This window comes from Triturus cristatus, chromosome 4_2 (assembly GCF_964204655.1).
Source record: "Triturus cristatus chromosome 4_2, aTriCri1.1, whole genome shotgun sequence".
NCBI classification, from domain to species: Eukaryota; Metazoa; Chordata; class Amphibia; order Caudata; family Salamandridae; genus Triturus; species Triturus cristatus.
In genome coordinates, this window is record NC_140586.1 from 643,175,731 (window position 1) to 643,196,279 (window position 20,549).

The 20,549-nt window shown below is 44.6% G+C and overlaps 1 protein-coding gene across 2 annotated transcripts in view; it reads right to left on the bottom strand.

Moving 5' to 3' along the window:
- The window catches only part of PDE4B (phosphodiesterase 4B), a 1,470,628-nt gene that overhangs the window by 742,873 nt on the left and 707,206 nt on the right, over nucleotides 1-20,549 (bottom strand). The window contains exon 1 of one of the 2 annotated variants that reach the window (XM_085602356.1): nucleotides 4,099-4,716. The exons of the other annotated variant lie outside the window; for it this stretch is intronic. Coding sequence (XP_085458482.1) covers nucleotides 4,099-4,337 — 239 coding nt within the window. The 5' untranslated portion in view covers nucleotides 4,338-4,716. Of the gene's footprint in view, nucleotides 1-4,098; nucleotides 4,717-20,549 lie in introns of those variants that run through there. 2 annotated transcript variants of the gene reach the window in all.

The window sequence follows — 20,549 nt, forward strand, 5'->3', positions numbered from 1 at the left end:
CAATCTAACCCTTAACCAATGCAATGGCCCTCACAAAATTTCTCTTTCCTCCTAAAATTGCTCCTAATTCCAGATATAGGGTTGAGGGTATAGAGTTGAGCTAGGTCCGTGTTCCTGGGTTGCAGACAGTAAATGCTGGCTTCGAAGATCGGCATTTACTGTCTGCAACCCAGGAACACGGACCTAGCACAACCCTATATCTGGAATTAGGAGCATGCGGCTGCGGCTCCCTCCCCCATTGGGATACTCAAGCCATCGCGCCTTTCCCTTTCCATCACTGGATGGGTCTCACTAATGCCGCACCATTACCTTTGACGCTCTAAGAGGTCCAGTTCCCCTACACCTCTGATTATATTTTTCTCGGACTGGCTGTTCACCATTCGTGCCCTCAGTTCCATATTTGTTACTATCCATGCGCGAGTTGCCAACATTTATTACAGGCAATTGTACACAAGCATGCTTATTCTAAATGTCCTGATGATGATCCATTTATTGTACATATGGATTGAAACGCCGTCGGCACCCGATACACCTTATACACTGCTCTAAATTGTCGTTTAATGTGTAAAAGTGTTCTCTTGCAATTTTTTTGTTACATTGAAAATTGTGTGTTTAACAAACCTACAGCTTTGCCTGAGCTTTTTGTGTTCTGCATTGTTTGTCCCTCTTGGTTTAGTTGGATGCAGGCTTGTGTCCCACTTACAAATTGTCTTGTCTGTACTGTTCCTATTCGAATTTAAAATATTAAATATCTGACCTCGGTCCGGCTGGACAAGTTATACAAATATAGTACTGACTGGGTCTATATTAATTTCCTCCCTTTTTACTGTTGTTTCTCTAGGGACCACTGTTCTTAAAAATAGCTTAATTCCCAAGGTCCCTGGCAGACCTTACTTGGGTTCCCTTGTTTCTTTAAAATATGTATTAAGTTGGCAGCAGTCAATCCATCCCAACTTAATAAATCAATTTCTGACATAAGCCACTGATAAATAGTGTAATTTTGTGAACTGTAGGGTTTGAAATGCAAAGTGGGTTTGTACAACTGGCTCCGAGTCTTATATTTTTGAACACCAGTTGCTCTACATAATTTAACCATTTTGTGCGCGCGTCGGCTAACGGCCGTCGCGAGCACTACCTGGCTAGTGCTGCACACGTGCGTTGTCCGACGCAGCCCCGCCCACTCATTAAAACTTCCGCACCGCGGCGGAATTTGCGCCGCGGTTAACGGGTTAAATAAATCATCTGTTTATAATACTGCTTGCTATAAAGTATCTTGCAAGAGCCCCCCTAATCCTGCCAGGTATAGTGTTCCTACTAATCTCTATGTGAGGTCACAACTGACCTAACCTTCGCTTAAATTCGTAACATCAATGCCCATTTAAAGCAGATATGTGCTTATCAAAGAAGGCTATAGATAAGACAGCAAAACTGCCGGGGCAGCTCTTGTATTTACTCTTCCAACCAAGGAAGCCAGGAGACTCGCCGCATAGCCCAGCCTGGGGGATGTTCGCCCATTGTAACCCTAAGGGGTGAGCAGTCGCGCTTTACAAGAAACCTGATTGATTGATTAACTGATTGATTGATTGTGCGTGCATGGCACAATCATGAGCGGACATAATTTCAGCTGCTAATTGTTACCAGCTCTGCAAGCTTTTCCCAACCCACACTCCAGGAATCATCAAGTCAAATTTGGCACCAGTGGTAATGAAGGGAATTTGAGAAAATAAACCCGCAGCGTTAGCCAGGGCTGCGTTGTGGGATTTTCCTACAACAAATCTGAGTACGTGACAGCAAAACAAACCGGGGCCAGGGGATTGGAGAGTTGGCTGTTTCACGATCACCCCAACATTAGCCCTCCAGCTTGAAAACGCAGATTTGTAGAGGATATAACACAACATATGATAATTTTATATTCCTCCCATGCACGATTAACAAACAGCAATAATTAATAGAAAAGACAAAATACGTGGTCTGAAAAAAGAGGACATTTGCTATTACCTGGTCTGTCAAAGCACAGACTACAGTACAAGGAAAGACCGACGTTGAGCACAGTGCACAAGATCACACAGACCCAAGCTGGATACGGTGGATTTGTTAAATGTTCTGATCATCGGTTACTGAAATAAATGCACCTGAACTGATTTGCATTTTCAATAAGGAACCTGGAAAGCTTTGTTTTAGATACGGAATGTGTCTGATCCCTGGAATGATTCACCTTGTTTGTCTTCTTCGGTCTATGGAACTCAGTCTTTAAGGACTACCTTGTTTTCAGTTTGGCATCGTATTTACTGTAGGCCTTGCATTCGCACACTTTCTACTAGATCATCATCGAGCTACCGCCATGTCTATCTATCTCTGAGTCATCTGGAGACTCCTGTCTTAGAGCCACCCTGGTGAAACACAGGCACACTTCAAATCAAATAAACAAAAGGCGGGGGTCATCAATGTGGAATCACAGCTTTCTGTAGGGCTTGGTTTAAAGGGATGACAGCCATCATCCATGGGGGATAATTTGACCTTCAGTGTCCTACATGGTACTAGCCTCACACATGTCACGAGGAGAACCAGAGCTAACTCCCCAGGAAGAAAACTGTTATGTTACAAAAGCGCTATAATCCATGGGGTCGCTTGGCACTAGGAAAACGGTTATACCACACTACAGCAGTCAATTGAATTCAGAGAATTGGGAGACAACGTTTTGGGATTTCTTTCTAATCTCACTTCTTTTTGTTTCTATGATTGGTTTGGCTGTGGAGGCAAAACTGGAACCAGGCAGTGAAGAATGACTGGTTACAGTGAAGTGACCCAACTAGTGATGTCTACCAGAGTGATGTGTCTAATGAGATTTCGACCGGGTGCGGAGCCCTCTGCAAAGCGTGGAGATGGACGTCTGAGATGACCTCCAGACCCGATGCAATTACCCAATTTTCCAGCTCCTCTCAGGAATAACTGGGCCTTGTGTCTGTAGTAGGGCCACCTCTAATGGTGGGTGGGGGAGTCCGGGTAAACTGCAGGGGGGCATGGTACACCCCACATTTCTACCTCACCCCACACATTTGGATCACCCAAGGGAGCACCAGCACAGATTATAAATTGCGTGGGCTGCAGAGAGAAGCTCCCACATTTCTTTGTTGCAGTGATTTTTAGAAGATGCCGTCACCGGGCCACTGCTCCCCACCGAAGGAAGGATGTCCTTTCTAACCTACAGCTTTAAAGACAAGGGCCCGAACGGCACTTGCTCTAGGAAGCATTGGAGAATGCTCGCACCTGAGCGGTTTCATTTCCAAAATCCTGCACCCTTGTAATACCCTGCTGGCATGTATTCATTTGACCCTTCTGTTTATATCTGTCTCTTGCTCCCATCGCTCCATGTCTCTCTCGCTCTCTCTCCTCATACACCTTCACACTAGCCCCACAACGGGTGCATTGGTAAGACGTGCATTTGTTTGTATTCTTTTAAGCTGCTCTCAACATATACTGAAATCAAAGTCGATGCAAGCGAGCGCACTAGAAATAAAACTGACTGCAAAAGTGCAAAATTAACTGTTATTACAGATGAAACTGAATGCAAGCTATGTTTGTCTTTCCCATTTTCAGATAACTGACAAGTAAGATATTTGAGCCAAAGGGTAACCCTTCTACGTCACAATTGTTTCCCCCAGTGCACAGCCAGTCTCACAGTTGGACATGGACCTGATGCAAACATATATATATATCAGAGCTTTCAGTCGAGTGAATAATATATAACTAAACATTCATTTATACATACATACGATGTGTATGTGACTACACACACACTATTGAATTGTTCTCTCAGACTCACTGGTAAAATACACATAATAATAGCAAAGAACTCGTGTCCACACGTTATCAGGCTGAAATACCGGTGCACTGATAAGTCTGCCATTCTTTTAATGTCACATGCTGTAGGCGCTACAGAGCAGACGTGTTATAAGCGCTTTATCACACACTGATCGGTATTTGCCACATTCTCAGCTGCGTGTCAGCCTTGTCCATGGCAGTATTACAGATTAGCATGAATGTTCATTGCATAGGAGAACTCTGTGGGTCCGCACGCGACATGCAAGGCAGCCTTACCATGTATGTGCCACCGTGAAGCGCCGCCGCTGTCGGATGCTCTTGTTCACCAGCAACTTTCTGAAGAAGCAGGGGGAGTTCCTGGGAGAGCTGCGGGGGGAAATCTTCGGGGATGTGGTGGTCCTCTTCCCCGGGAGCCGAGGAAGCTCCAGTTCAAGATGCATGTGTTCCTTGAACGTCTTAATGTAAATGTCGGTCTCTGGGGCCGCCAGGTCCCTCGGAGACTCCTTGGCCGTCATGGCGCCAGAGGCAAGTTTAAATTCACCACCCAGAAGCCGAAAGGGCGAGCATGGCCCGGCGGCCGCTGCTGGAGATGGGCGCAGAGGCGCCCGGGCGCGACCCGCGCGTACCTGCGGCTCTTGGGGCCGGACCCCTGACTAGCGCAGCGGCAGCTTCATGCTCGGAGGACGCAGCGCCTCGCCTGTCAGGGCGCTTCTTCATCAGCCTGGCGGCTCCTGTGAAAATGCGCCAGAGTGCTTTCCTGTGTCAGGAGCCTCCTCTTGGCTGCGGTTTGTCTGCAAGCCCCACCACACTGACACTCGCCCGATTCATTCAGCCGAGCGGAGCAGCTCATGAAATATTCATCAGGGCGCCTGAGCACTCCCTTCAGAAAGATTTGAGCACAGGACAGGGAAAAAAGCTCATATCTACATAGAAAATGTTTTCTGCCCTGCTCTGTCATCACACCGTGCTCTGGTGACGACGCTGCATAGCTAATGAGGAGCGCTTTTCATTCAGAATTTCCAGTTTGGCCGCGTAATTTACACAGTAGATGCCCCGCCCCCTGCATATTTATTTGAGCGCTATTTTTTTAGAAACTAACATTTTCCTGGAGGAATATTATTCCTACTTGTTCGCCCGGACGCTAATTTCTTCAGTTTTTTCCTCTCCAGATAAAACACCTAGTCACATGACAAAAACATGCGAAGAAATCCACCCATGTTTTTCGGCAAAATACCCTAACTGCTGATAAATATGTCAGTCAGTTAAAGGGCTCATCTTCATTTTGCTTTAAATGTTTGCTTTATTCAGCCTGTCTGCCCCCCCCCCCCCGCCCCCCGTCGTCTACCCCCCCCCCCCACCACCAACGGCCCGGCTGACATCACAGCTAGAGCCACAGAAAATGAAGAGATAATGAGGGTTAATCTCATTGACAAGCCTGGTAATTTTACAACAGTTACACGGTGGCATCATTTCAATTGTTTTTGATGTGCCGGTTGTCTGCTGCGCTTATGTTTTTTTTCCAAGCTATTATTTCGTGCATAAGGTAAATACAACAGTGTAACTGCACGCCGAGGTTGAATGAGTGCCTGCACAATGCTCCCTCCAGCTGCAGCATAATTGGGCGCAGCCTCTAACGAGGCACACTTGCAGCCAGCAGATCATTTAGATAAAAATAGTCTAGCCGTCCCTTCCCTCTGTCACTCTCTCGTCTATTTATCTGAGTTCCCCTCTCCCTTCCCCGCCTCCCGCCGTCTGCCTCCCCCTCAGCGGATCATTGTTGACATCCACAGGCATTAGCGCGCAGCAGAGAGCGCGCGAGGCATCACCCCCTTCATGTGGCAGGTAGAGGAGGCCTTATGACGTGTCTTGGCACACTCTGCTCAGGTGTAGGGAGGGAGCTAACACTCTGCAAGTGAAATACAACGTCCATCTGCAATGATATGCAAATGGTGAACATTGAAGTTCAATTATTTACGTCTTCTCTGATTTCCACCACATATGGCTATACCACACCAGAGAGAAACGTGCTATACTTCTAGCAAGCGCCACCTGGTTTGCAGATAAAGAACGATGCATTTTAATTAGGAGTGGGCGGTGCTCAAGGAATTTCACTCCACGGAATTCAGCAGAGTTACATAAAATCTCCGCAAGATTCCGTGGAGTTCTGCTAGTGGGTGGAATTCGGAACGTTGCGCTGCTCACGCTGATTTTTAGCACTGGGAGATTGTTCTGCGCTGTAAAATCAGTCACTGGCACCACATGGTGCACTACAGGGCGCAGCTTCAATCTGCCGCTCGAGTAGATTTTCTACTCAAGCAGCAGATTTCTCAATCCAAATGGTCGCAACCTGCTTCGACCGCCCATGCTGAGAAAATCTCTGCTGGAGGGGTGCTAGGGCCTGAAAATTGCGCTAGTGGATGCAAATTCTCATCCGCGCTAGCAAACTTAATGTTGGCAAGTCACAGGCGAGATACAACTCACGCGGTGCTTAGCGGAGTTTAGCTGGAACTCCACAATACTCCCGTAGGGCGGAATGGGCAAAACTCTGCTGACAGAGTGGAATTTTCCGCCCACGCCTAATTTTAATGAAAGAGCCAATTAAAGCCATAAATGCAGAGAACCAGTCTACTCAATGACACAGAAACCATTGGTAAACCGGACTACCCATGCAGATTTCAGGGCAGAGGTTTCCCAATGCATGAACCCTTGAAAAGCTCATCCCACTTGCTTGAAAATAAATCACTATTTTATATGGATGTATAACATACATACACAAATATGTGGTGTGTCATGATGCTGCCCTTCACTTAGTAATGGCAATAAATGGAATATTATTTGGGCGCCTCTGCATACATAGTTAATGCTGTCCTGTTTTTGTCAGATGCATGTGTTATAAATTCAGGTATTCAAGCAGAACTAGAGCCCAATCTGATTGCACAGGCTTTTAGAATGGGCAGCAAAAATCCAGATCAGGATGATTCTAAGGTCCAGAAGGTCTAAAATATGGAGCTGGATTATGGCATTATTTCTAGGATTTAACCTTTGTACTGTAGTAATAAATGTCTGAATCTGTGTTTATTACAACATTTGCTCTAAACAACATGTTTTATTGGGCTACATTTACTTGGTTGCATGTATCCCTGAACCCTTAAAATTCCAAACTACTCCTTAATGTTACCCTTCCCTCAACACTAAAAGCCCTTTACTACCCCATAACCCTAACAAACCTTGAACCATACCAGCCCCTTACTAACCCTTAAGCTACCCTTCCCTGAATCTAAAAACCTTTCACTACCCTTTACACACGTTTCCCTGAACCCTAAAAGTCCCTAACTACACCTTAAACCTACCCTTCTCTGAACCCTAACACCTGCTTATTACCCAATAATGCTACCTTTCCCTGAACTTTAAAGTCCACTTAATACCCATTTAATCACCCTAGATTTCTGCTTTTTGGACTACCCAGTTTTTAGACTTCTACCACGAGTCTCACTATTCTGTTAAAATGGATTATGAGCGCTAACCCCAGTGCCTGTCTTTTTAGATAAGGTCCTCTGCCACACGGCTAGAGTAAGAGGCTCTGTGGTTGTACTTGAACACCTGTGTACATTCATGTACAGCCATGTGTGGACTTTGAGAATGAGACTACTGCCTTCCCCAGCCTGGCAGCTGTGTTACAGAGGGACCCTTCATGGACTGGTGTTGACCATGCCAGATCTTATAACATGAGTATCATTCATCGTGTGAGTATGTATATCTACATTGATTTACTGAAAAGCATGTTCTTCATTAAGTTGTACTTTATGGGCCAAATGTGTACTAAACTACAGTTTCACCACACTTCTGTCTAGAAACCTGGTTGACGTGCCAATATTATAAAATCAGGATATTGAATTCAGATCTGACATTAATTTCTACATATCTGCTCTCTTTCTGGCAGTTCAAGATTTTTACTTTTGCTCCTAATTCGATTCCTGCCTTTGAATCACACTACGGGGCCTAGTTAATTACGCTGCTGGGCAGCCAGTGGATCAAAACCCTCCTCATACAATAGGGCCATTTACAAGTGATGAGGCCTGGGAGCGGAAAAGGTGGAACAAAATATGCATGTGCTAATTACTTTTCACACAACACCTGGCCTGAGAAGGCTCAACTGACTGAACCAATGGAGGGCAGTCAGACCTCTGAAGCCAATCACAAGAGAGGCTGTCCTTTTAAGTTGTAGAGAGAAGGGACCAGGGAGCTGTGCCAGTTAGGGGTGGGGCTTAGGCTCTCAGAGAAGACCTGTCCACAGATTAGAAGGGGTCATCGTGGAATATTCTAATATGCTGTGTGGTTGGGAAACAGGTGGATTGATGATGTGTCACGCAAGAATTGAACAGAGATGCTTAATTTCTGGATGGAAATTTCCACCCCTACTTCAAAACCTCTGTACGAAGGAAATACTTTTGAGATTAACCTGGACCTGGGGACGTGACCATGGAGGAATGACAAAATGGAAGAAAGAAGACATCTGACCTCTACTACACCTCTACTACAAAGATGGACTCAAGGACTTCTGATTTCAGTTAGTACTGAGGAACTAGAATTTGCTTCCTCATGGCCTGTGACACTGGCTCCCTATACCCTTTGGAGACAGTAGACGGATGGATCTGCTAGGGGGACCAGATAGGAGAACATGCTCTAAGATTTCTCTCATTGGAGGAAGAGCTATAAAACCCCAGCTCCCCAAGAACTGAAAAATATAGAGGGTAGGAGGCCTGAGGAAACCACTACTGCTGGCTAGCAGAGCCACCAGGAGCAAAACCCCACTTTCCCCATCAGAAGCGGCCGGCAGGGCCAGAGAAATGGGGAGATAAATATGGCCTGCAGTGGGGAAAGGTCAGTATTGGGTATGCATGGCGTCACCCCACATATTCTAGCAAATGTCATCAGGGGCCTCCATTACCCACAGGGACTGGCATGGAATATGCAGGACAAAGGAACACCAATGGAGTACTGCCAAGCTCAAAGTCAAAGTCAGAGGAACTTATTGAGCGCACAGATCACCAGAAAGGTCTCATGGCGCTAGCGGAAACTCCAATAGACTGATGGTCATAGCCAGACAGCGTTATTTCTGATCAAATAACCACTTTTTTAATTCCTTCGAAAGCACTTGTTATCAGCAATGGAGGAAAGATGAGACGGAAGCTTATTCCAGAGACAGGGGTCAAGAAAGGAGAAAGATCGTCCCCCATTTCGTACAGTACAGACTCGCAATGGAGTGAGAAGAGATTTTGCACTGGATCTTAACATTCTTGCTGGCTGGTATTTTTTGAGCTTTTTCGCTAAATAACTGGGCCCAGTACCATATATGATCTTGTGGGTGAGGCATAACATTTTGAAATGGCCTCTCTTTCTTACCGGAAGCCAGTGAAGAGACCTCAGGCTGGGGGCTGAGGAGGATCTGGGTGGAAGATTTAGGATAAGTCTGGCAGCAGTATTCTGCAGGATCTGCAATTTGGAAAAAAGATCTTCATTTAGGGTAGCTAATAAGGCATTCCCATAGTCCAGACGACTTACAATTAGACCCAGTACCAGAGGTTTCTTGGCTTCAATGGGCAACCATTTGAAGATTTTACGTAGTTTCCGCAGGATCCCATAACAGGTGCCTAGCACAAGATTTACATGATTTTTCATGGATAACTTGTTGTCAATAGTTATTCCAAGATTACAGACCACTTGTTTATTAGAAGACCTGTGAATTAGAGTGGTTAGCTGGTTGTACAGATCAGTGTGAGATCAAGAATCTAACGGGGGGTGAATTGTTGCAGCCTCACGCTCATACCTGCACTTTAAAATAAAACGCTTATTTGCACATTCGAAAGGGCTTTCCTTTCTCTCGTTTTTAAAATTGAACTTTTTACATTTGTACTGTATGTTTTTAACAACTGTATTGTTACTCGCTGTTACAGTATTTAGGGTGCCCTGTAATCCTCACCTGTCTACTTTCACGTTACCATATCGCGCTGACTCTTCGGTTTTTCAGCGCCATTTTGAAAGTTAGCGCTCTAGCCTTTTCGCGCCTCTGTCTATTTTTAGGCTGGAGACGCAAGTGCGCTGCCCTGATTATTAGAAGACCTGTGAATTAGAGTGGTTAGCTGGTTGTACAGATCAGTGTGAGATCAAGAATCTAACGGGGGTGAATTGTTGCAGCCTCACGCTCATACCTGCACTTTAAAATAAAACGCTTATTTGCACATTCGAAAGGGCTTTCCTTTCTCTCGTTTTTAAAATTGAACTTTTTACATTTGTACTGTATGTTTTTAACAACTGTATTGTTACTCGCTGTTACAGTATTTAGGGTGCCCTGTAATCCTCACCTGTCTACTTTCACGTTACCATATCGCGCTGACTCTTCGGTTTTTCAGCGCCATTTTGAAAGTTAGCGCTCTAGCCTTTTCGCGCCTCTGTCTATTTTTAGGCTGGAGACGCAAGTGCGCAGCCCTGATTATTAGAAGACCTGTGAATTAGAGTGGTTAGCTGGTTGTACAGATCAGTTTGAGATCAAGAATCTAACGGGGGTGAATTGTTGCAGCCTCACGCTCATACCTGCACTTTAAAATAAAACGCTTATTTGCACATTCGAAAGGGCTTTCCTTTCTCTTGTTTTTAAAATTGAACTTTTTACATTTGTACTGTATGTTTTTAACAACTGTATTGTTACTCGCTGTTACAGTATTTAGGGTGCCCTGTAATCCTCACCTGTCTACTTTCACGTTACCATATCGCGCTGACTCTTCGGTTTTTCAGCGCCATTTTGAAAGTTAGCGCTCTAGCCTTTTCGCGCCTCTGTCTATTTTTAGGCTGGAGACGCAAGTGCGCAGCGCGCTGGCGCCGATGGCGCGCCGATGGCGCGCCGGAGGGGCGCCAGAGGCAAGCCCGTCTGCGCCCGTCCGCGACCTACTCGCGACTAGCGCTAGCCACGCTGCTCAATCTACACCAAACGGGGGAATCGCCTGGACGAGAGAGGAACTCTTAGCCCTCGCGGCTGGCAATTGCCCCATGCGCCACATTTTGAATGTTGGGACTGGAAAAAAGGGGAAAGGTAAAGGCGGGGAAAAGATATGCAAGGTCTGCAATTTCGCTATTATGCCTTTGTTGAAGCAGTCTGAGTCAGCTGTACCCTTTCAACAGATGGAACAGAGAGTTGGGGACAGTATTAAGGCGGGTTATATTAACTGTAGGTCCCTCCCTAAACATGCTGACGATATATGGCTAAGTATTTAATGGGAAGCCTGGGACATAGTCTTTTTGACGGAAACTTGGCTGAGAGATAGTTCTCAGCCGGACATTGCGCTGGCAGTTCCCTTTGGCTACAGACTAGTGGCTGCGAATCGAGCTATGGATCGAGTGGGAGGCGGGGTAGCAATTATTGTACGGGATAAGTGGGACGTCTCCTTCAAGAAGTTGGAGGAGTTTGGTCCCATCGAGGCCTTATCCTTTAATGTTTCCTGCCCTTCCTACCCCATAATGGCTGGCCTACTTGTATATAGGCCACCTTCATCTCCTGTTAGGTATCTAACAGATTTGTACGAGTGGATTAGTAGCTCAGTCTTGAATTTCCCTTCATTCACGGTCTTAGGGGACTTTAATCTCCATGTGGATGATAGTGAAAGTGTGGAAGCCAGTAAACTTATTGGTACGCTCCAGGGTTTTAATCTTTTACAGAAGGTGCAGAGTGCCACTCATAGAGGAGGTCATACGTTGGACCTGGTGTTTACAAATGACCTGACCTTGGTAATTAATTCTCCTCAAGAAGTTACCTGGTCTGACCACTATTTTGTTCCTTTCTCTTTCAAAAGAAACTATAAACCCAAGACAGGCCCTCACTCTATGATAGAGACGAGAGATTGGCGGAAGGTATTGCCAACTACCTTCACTTATAATTGGGGAATGTCTCCTTCCCACCTTACGGGTGACATTAATCAGGATGCTCTAGCTTTTAAGATGCAAGTAACCCAAACTCTAGATAGTATTGCTCCGAGGGTGTTGAGGAATACTGTTCGTAATCGTCCTTCCGCCCCATGGTTTACGGATGATCTTAAAGCAAGAAAGAGTGCCTGTAAGAAGCTGGAAAGAGTCTGGCGACGTAACTATTCCCCGGAAGTCAAACTCATTTATAAAAACGCCCTTAGGACTTTTCATCGCTTTAAGCGGTCAGCCATGAGAAACTATTTCGCCAATCAGATTCGAGCGGCTAATAATTCAAAAAAAGAAATCTTCAAGATTGTAGAAGGTTTCACTAATCCCCTGGCCTCCTTAAGTCCCATACTTATGTCTCAAATCCTATGTGAGAACCTGGCAACCTTTTTTTATGAGAAAATTGCAGAAATATATTCTTCATTTCCTCCTTGCAAAGAACCGGACCCTACCATGAGTAATGGGTATGGAAATCAGGCCTGGACTAATTTTGCCATCTTTGAAGACACTCAATCTCTGGTTGACCTTGAACTTGTAAAATCGGGCTCTCCGGCAGACCCTCTGCCTGCCAGGTTCTACAAAACTCTTGCTCAGGGGCTAAATCCGGTTCTGAATATTATCTGGAACCAGTCGTTGAAAACGGGAAACTATCCAGTGGAGTGGAAGAAAGCCTTGGTTAGGCCCTTCTTAAAAAAAGAAGGAGCCGATCCCTTGGTATTAAAAAACTATCGCCCTATATCTTTACTCTCTGCTCCAGCGAAGGTTTTGGAGAAGGAAGTACAGAGGCAACTCTCGAGGTTTCTGGATTCCAACAACCTGTTGCATGACTCCCAATCTGGTTTTAGAGCTACTTTTAGCACTGAGACCGCGCTCCTGGAGACTACGGAGATTCTGAGAGAAACTGTGGACAAGGGACACTGTGCAATGCTGGTGTTATTAGATCTTTCTGCGGCATTTGATACTGTGTCCCATAAAATCTTACTGCACAGATTAAAGAACATTGGTCTATCAGGAGCAGTTTTGTCGTGGTTTCAGTCTTTTTTGGAGGGACGCTCGCAACAGGTGGTGTTGGGTCCGCACTCCTCACAAACAAAATGGCTGTCATGCGGAGTTCCTCAGGGCTCTGCATTGAGCCCGACACTGTTTAATGTTTACCTGGCTCCCCTGGCCCCTATAATTGAGAAACATGGCCTACATGTTGTCAACTATGCTGATGACACTCAGCTCCTCTTTTCGTTTCAGGAAAAGGATGAGGGAAGGTTGTCAAGTGTTAAGAGCTGTATGTTGGACATAGTATCTTGGATGTCGGACAACTGTTTAAAATTGAACACAGAAAAGACGGAGGTCTTATTTTTTTAATAATCATTCTCCGTTGTCCTCAGATTGTTGGTGGCCTACCACCCTAAATCCAGCACCGCCTCCAGTTAGGGTGGCTCGAAACCTAGGCGTTAAGATGGATATAGAGCTCTCAAGAAAGGATCATATTGCTCAGCTCTCCGCAGTTTGTTTTTGGAAGCTTAGAATGTTGCGCCGTCTTCTTCACTTTCTGCCTGTAGACTGTCGTCAAACGGTGGTACATGCCACCATTACTTCACGCCTGGATTACGCAAACAGTCTATTTATTGGACTTCCAGACTATCTGATAGCCAGGCTTCAGCTAATTCAAAATGCAGCAGCTAGATTAATCAGAAATATCCCTGTCCGCCATAGAATTTCTCCCCATCTGGCCAGTTTGCACTGGTTACCTATAAAGAAAAGAGTGCTTTTTAAGACTATGGTACTAACCCATCGTGCCTTGTATAATACCGGCCCTCTATATCTTAGAGCTAGAATTCAAAGGTACTCGCAAAATAGATCTCTAAGATCCAATAATTTGAATCTTCTTAAGGTACCTACATTTAGAAAGGTCAGAATGGGTGGTCGGTCATTCTCTGTCCAGGCACCTACTATTTGGAATTCCATGCCGAAGGATCTGAGAGCGCTTGAGAAAGAAAATGTCTTCAGAAAGGCCTTTAAAACCTGGCTTTTTCTTTTGCATTGATTCACCTCCTCACTGATCACAGCTCTTTTTTTTCCATTCAGGTCCACATGATCAGTAACAGCGCCGGGACACTTCCGTTGGAGGTAGCTGCGCGCTATACAAGCTTTCATAACATAACATAACATTACATAACATGGGCATGGGTCCAATGCCTGGGGCCACCAATTTATAGACCAATGCTCTTCGGCCCTGCCGAACAGAATGATCTCTGTCTTGCTACCGTTGAGCTGCAGTTTGTTATTGCCAATCCAGTTGTTAATATGGATCATACAGTTTTTAAACCGGATCATTGTGTCTGTAAGGTCAGGAACAAATGTAATCAACAGCTGAGTGTCATCAGCATATGACACGGCCTAAACACCATAGGACCTGATTATCCTGGCCAAAGGTGTTACATAGAGGTTGAAAAGCATAGGGCTCAGGATTGATCCCTGGGGAACGCCTATGCTTGCTGGCCTGCTGCATGAGGCAAGGGTGTCTATATGTACAGTGGTTGAACGGTCCTTTAGGTAGTTTTTAAACCAGTCAAGGGCTTTCCTCCTGACTCCCACCTCCCAGAGCCGCTGTTCTAAAATGCAGTGGGAGATGGTATCAAAAGCGGCTGACAGGTCCAAAAGAACCAGCATAGCTGATTCTTTTTTATACAGGGCCATCCTGATGTTATCAACCATCTCTAATACTGCCGTTTCGGTACTGAGTGCCGAACGAAACCCTGATGGCGACGAATCAAGAAGTCCGTGGTTTTCCAGATGGGCAGTAAGTTGTTTATTTACCAAGGATTCAAGCGCCTTCCCGAAATAAGGCAGCAGCGAGATGGGACAGTAATTGGCTGGTATCCTGGGATATGCAGTTGTCTTTTTCAAAATGGGCGTGACTTGAGCTGTTTTCCATCTGGTCGGGACCATAGCTTGGTCTAATGACAGATTAAAAATCTCTGTTAGATTTGTTATTAACAGAGGTGCTAATTTCGTGAAGAAACAAGGTGGGAGAGGGTCTGCTGGAGAGCTCTGCATATATATCTGTTTCTTAGACCCCCATCCTCCCTGGGACGAGGACGAAGAAGGGAAGAAATGAGTGACACTATGCTATGAGCACACTAGATGCACCCCTGGAGGCACCCGGCACCTGGGGACCGACAAGCAAGATATTGGGTGTTTTTCACTCACCCTGTGCTTGTTGATTGGAGGAGCAACAAACCCAGCACAAGCTTCTCACCCATGCGGACAGTGGGAGGGAGCAAGAATTTTGCTGACCCATGTCAACACCATAGGTATCTCCACCTGCTACCATGTACGTATGTAAATTAATATGGAGTATTGTTTAGTGCGTGATGAAGTAATTATACTATATAAACTTGAAAGCACTGGCTGGCCATTGGTTTATTGGACATTGTTTGTTACGTGTCTAAGGACTGGGATACTAGCACACTTAACCTCCCCTGAGTAGGCCATGGCCTGATTTGTCTGGCTGCCCTCAGTGAGTCTAGTGATACAAGGGGGTATTTTACCCAGTAAAGGGAGACTGCAGACTTATTATTTGAGAAGGCCCACACCCTCTCAACACAATAATACAATTTCTTACCACTGTCCTTCCTTGAACCTAAAACCCCTGTACTTGCCCCCTGTTAGGCATTGTATCCTTGGTGTGGTTGTCCATCATATTTTGCCTTCTGACTTCCTGTTTTTCTGACTTAATTTTTGCTGGCTTTATGACTCTGAGCACTTTACTACTTGTAACCAGTGCTGAAGTGCATGTGCTCTGTACTCAAAACAGGGTGACTTTGGCTTGTCCACAATTGGCATATTGAAATTACTTTTAAGTCCCTAGTAAAGTTTACTACATGTTCCTAGGGCCTATTATGTAAATGCTACTAGTGGGCCTGCAGCACCGATTGTGCCACCCACTTTAGTAGCCTTTAATCATGTCCCAGACCTGCAACTGCAGAGCCTGTATGTGCAGTTTTAAACTTCCATATCGACCTGGCAAGTTACCCTTCTTACCAGCCCCAACCTTCCTTTTTATTACATATAAGTCACCCCTAGCGTAGGCCCTGGACAGCCCCAAGGGCAGAATGCAGTATATTTAAAAAGTTGGATGTGCTTTTAAGTTTTACATGTCCAAAAGATGAAAAACTCTTAAATTCATTTTTCACTACTGCAAGGCCTATCTCTCCCATATGTTAACTTTGATATTACCTTATTACATCCTATATGTGTAATTTCCAATTGGGAAGGGATTGGACCCGCGAGTTAGGTGTCTCTGGAATCACAATTTAAAATCCTAACTTATGGTGAAGTTAGAATTTTAATTGTAATTCTGAAAATGCCACATTTAGAAAGATGGCAGCGTCTTACTTTTAGCCATTTGGTGCCTTCTGCCTGTCTCTGAATACACATTTGGTGTGGGTGACAGCTGGACTTTGTGCATTCCCTCCAGATAGCCTCACACAAAGGGGGCTTAGGTGTGACTGATGGGCCATCCACATCCTGATGAGCCATCCTCGACAGGGTGGGAGGGAGGAGCTGAGACTTACACCAGAAAGGGCTGTGTCATGCCCACTGACAAATGTGTGCTTAACTCTCTGCAGTGAGTCTGGAGCCAGTGCAGGGACTCTGTGCACTTCAAAGGCCTCTCTTTGAAGTCTCCCCCACTTTAAAGGCACATCTGGGTCTAAGTACTGGACCCCTGACAACATCAACTCAGTACACTTCTGGACCTGTGAATATTCTGCCAGGAATAGGGACTGCTGTGCTGCTAAAAGGGCTGTTACTTTGCTGAAGTCTGCTAGACTCCTGCTCTGCTGTGCTGACCTGCAGCCTGCTACCCTTTTTCCTGAGAGTGAGAAGGACTGGATCTGCTTCTCTCCACCACTTGAATCCAGAATGGCTCCAAGGGCTTGTTTGCTTGCTTCCTGTTGGAAGTCTCAGGGACATCAAAGAGTTTACTCTACTCACCAATAGCAATTGAGCTCTGCCATCTGAGAGTCTTTCTCTGCAAGTTGTGCCAATCAAGTCCTGGGTCCTTGGAAGTAGGTTTAAAGTGCTGCAACTGTAAAAACCCACACATCACAGTCATTGCGTGGCTTGGAACCAGCGTATCTCCTTCGACCCATCCTTGCTGCGGGCAGAATTGAGGAAATTGCATTGTTGGCTGCGCAGTTTAATGCGCCACATCGCCTACATCTCCAGGACCGACGCCGAAACATTGCCTTCCTTGCTCCTTGCATCTCGCCCTCGACGTCAAGCCAACCCCAAACTAAGGCACTGTTTCAGTAGTTGAAGGTTGGTCCCTGTATCCGACCTGCACTTCATTGCGGTCAGCCTAAACTTTTGTATTTGTCCCGGTCAAGTACGACCAGATAGCCCTGGTTGGTACTTTGAGCTTTTAAGCACTATATCTCAAGACATGTTTTCAAAATTCATAACTCCGGTTCTACTTATTGGATTTTTGTCATTATGGTCTCGCTTTCTTCAATAAATTAAACTCTAGTTTTCTGACCAGGTTTTGTATATTTTTGTCTGGTGTTTCACTGTTTCACTGTATTAAGTGTTGCACAAATACTTTACACATTGCTTCTTAAGTTAAACCTGACTGCTCTGTGCTAAACTACCAGGAGGTGAGCACAGGTTAATTTCAGGTGTGTAGCTGACTAACTCTCACTAAGGTTGTGGTTCCTGCTTGGGCAGGGTGCATATCTCTGCCAACCAGAAACCCAATTTCTAATACCACCTTATTGCAACCCTGCCTTGAGCCATAAAAACTCTTACTACCCCATCACACGACTGGTCCATGAATCCTAAAAACTCCTTACCACTCTTAATGCTACCTATCTCTGAGCCCTAAAAATCTGCAATTTTTCATCAATGCTTCCCTCCCCTAATTCTAAAACACTCTTACTATCCCTCAACATTTCCCTTTCCTGAACCTAAAACCCCCTTACTTCCCCTTCTGGCAAGGAACCTTAAAAAACCTTTACTACCCTTTTACTCTACTCATACCTAAAAACCCAAAGCCACTCATAATGCTTCCATTCCCTTCCCTTCCCTTCCCTTCCCTAAATGCTAAAACCCCTAAATACCACGTACCACTATAATTCCTTGAATCGTACCAACCCCTTACTACTCCTTTACGCTACCTTTCCCTGAGTCCTAAAAAACACTTACTAGACCACAACCCCTTCCCCACCTCAATGTAAATGTTCCTCTCTACTTTAGCAGGATGATGCCTCTCTTTCCCCACTCACATTACACTTAGCTTTGCCCTATAAGGCAAACATTTTTCAGTTTTTTGTAGCCACAACTTTTTTCATTCTATTTTTTGAGTAGGCTATGTTTTTGATACAACCTGTTTCAGTCTGCTTTTTTCTCGCAATATATACCATTTACAAATCATTTACTTTCACTGCCATGGCATAAATAAATATATACATTATATAGGTAGATTTGCTCTGCAATAAGCTATTGCCATTATCACGTGGGAGAGGGAACTTGATGTGCTAAAGGCAGCACCTCGAGTGAGTCATGATGGCTCTCATTTCCCTCAACAATGATACTAAATATATTTCACTCTTTTATGTGCATAAACCAAAATATTTAAATAACCAGAGCAAGAGTTAACCTATACTGTGGTCCCAAAATGGAGTTTACCTTTGCAATGTAATTATAAATATGTGAATCTGTATTTTTACCCTCCTGAAATACCATATGTTACTGCTCGTTCCTGTTTCTTGCCCGAAACTGTGCCCTCAGAGCAGTAGTAGGCGTGGTGGACATTGGAAGGTCAAATGTACTATTATAACTCCAGTCCAATAATATTTGGGAAAAGAGAAACTTTCCACCAAATATTCCAGGGGCGTTATTTACTATTCTAACTCCAGCCCTGGAACATTTGGGGTAAAGTTATAAATTCCCCAACTATTTTTAGGAAGGGTTGAACAGCAATCACTTTGAATGGGAGAAAGTGCTTTCCTGAGGGTGCAGTTCAGTGCAAAAAACTAGACTAGGAATGCCTATATTAGCTCAGAGCACACTATCACTGGCACAGCATAAAGGTGTTTCTCAAAGTTGCTAAAATCACTTGTATCAACACCAAGATTTTTCAGAAGCCTAGTGATTTTCGTGAACAGATGCCTCAGGCCAGCATCCCACTCTGAAAAGTGTTCTAGCTCCAGAGTTCAATGCAGTTCACCATCTGCCACAGATCAATAGCTTGGTCACACTCCTATATTAAGCGTGCAGTTCTGGTCGCGACAATTCCAAACAATTCCTGTTATTACATTAAAAAACGCCAGTATCGCGCCCATTAAAGCTAGATAGGTAGCAAATGTTTGTCCATCTGAAAATTGATTTGTGGTTCTCAAATTTTGGGAAGCAGCAGCATTCAGTTCATATCACTGTAAAATAAAGGTTGAAATTTAACGAGCAGAATGTACTGTACAGCTCAGGGGAAGGGATACCCCTTCACCCTAGATTTCTTGTTCAAACTTGGGAAGGATTTAGAAAAAAGCTGGTTCACATACCAGAACTCTTTTTAGAAAGTATTATATCAACACTCAAAATGAATGTCCTTTCATTCTCCTTACAGACCAATATAAGGACAGATGGTTGCAATGAGGTCAATGCTAATGCCTACAATGCAGCAAAAGCAAAATAGCTTTCTTTTTATCACTTTCTCTACTATTTGTCTTTTCTTTCTATTTCTTGTTAAAAATCTTGAAATAAAATATTTTGCAGTCAAACATATAAAATAGCAAAAAACCTAATCTTACTAGTTTCGAAGTATAAGTGTTTGGAGTATAGGTAAAAAGGCTTGTGCTCATGGGCTAGATTTAGACTGCCACCACCATCAGTTATTCCACAGCCTGGGTAATGGTGGCAGGAGTCACTCTCACTAGGAAACAAGGTACACTTTAGATGGCCCCAGGTCATCAGACATCAGGCATTTCCAGTGGGCTTATATGTAGAGGAGTCAGCAAATGGCTGAAGAGCAGAATGATTGTTTAATTAGTTTGAATGATTAGTTGATTTATAAAGTGTGATGCACTCGAAGACCTCTTGACACTAGGATTAAATGCTAAGAGTGGAAAAAGAAACAAGACAGAAGGAATTAGCAGAACAGAAACTGTTTAAAAGACTGCCTTTAGGGAAGATGGCCCTGCATGAAGATAAAGGCAAGTTGTTCCAATTTGCAGGAGCCAGCAATCAAAACGTTCTGCTATCGTTATTTAGGGGCATATCAACAAGGGTGTTATCTCTGCTTTTTTGGCTTTAAAAGCCAAAAAAGCAGAGATAAAACTAGCACCCTATCAACAACAGGGTGCTAACATGCAAATTTGCATGTTAGCACCCTTTTACTCTACACTTCCCCTTGCATCTCTAATGAGATGCAAAGGGGGCGTTCGAGAGTAAAATAATAGGAGAAATGTCGCTAAGCGACATTTCTCCTATTGTCAAGAATATCGCTAACCCTGTTAGAGACAAAAAAAGCAGCGCTAACCGCGGTTAACGCTGCTTTTTTACATCTGGTATTTTTCTGACTTAGCCATGATATCCTATGGAAGGAGGATATCATGGCTAAGTTTGTCTGTCCCTATCAACAAGCTAACGTGAGATTATCGCTGGGTTTCCAGCGATAATCTCACGTTAGCCACTTAGCGTGTGGATTTTTATCGCTATTGAGATAAGCGTTGCTAATAGCACGCTATCTCAGCGATAAAAATCAACGC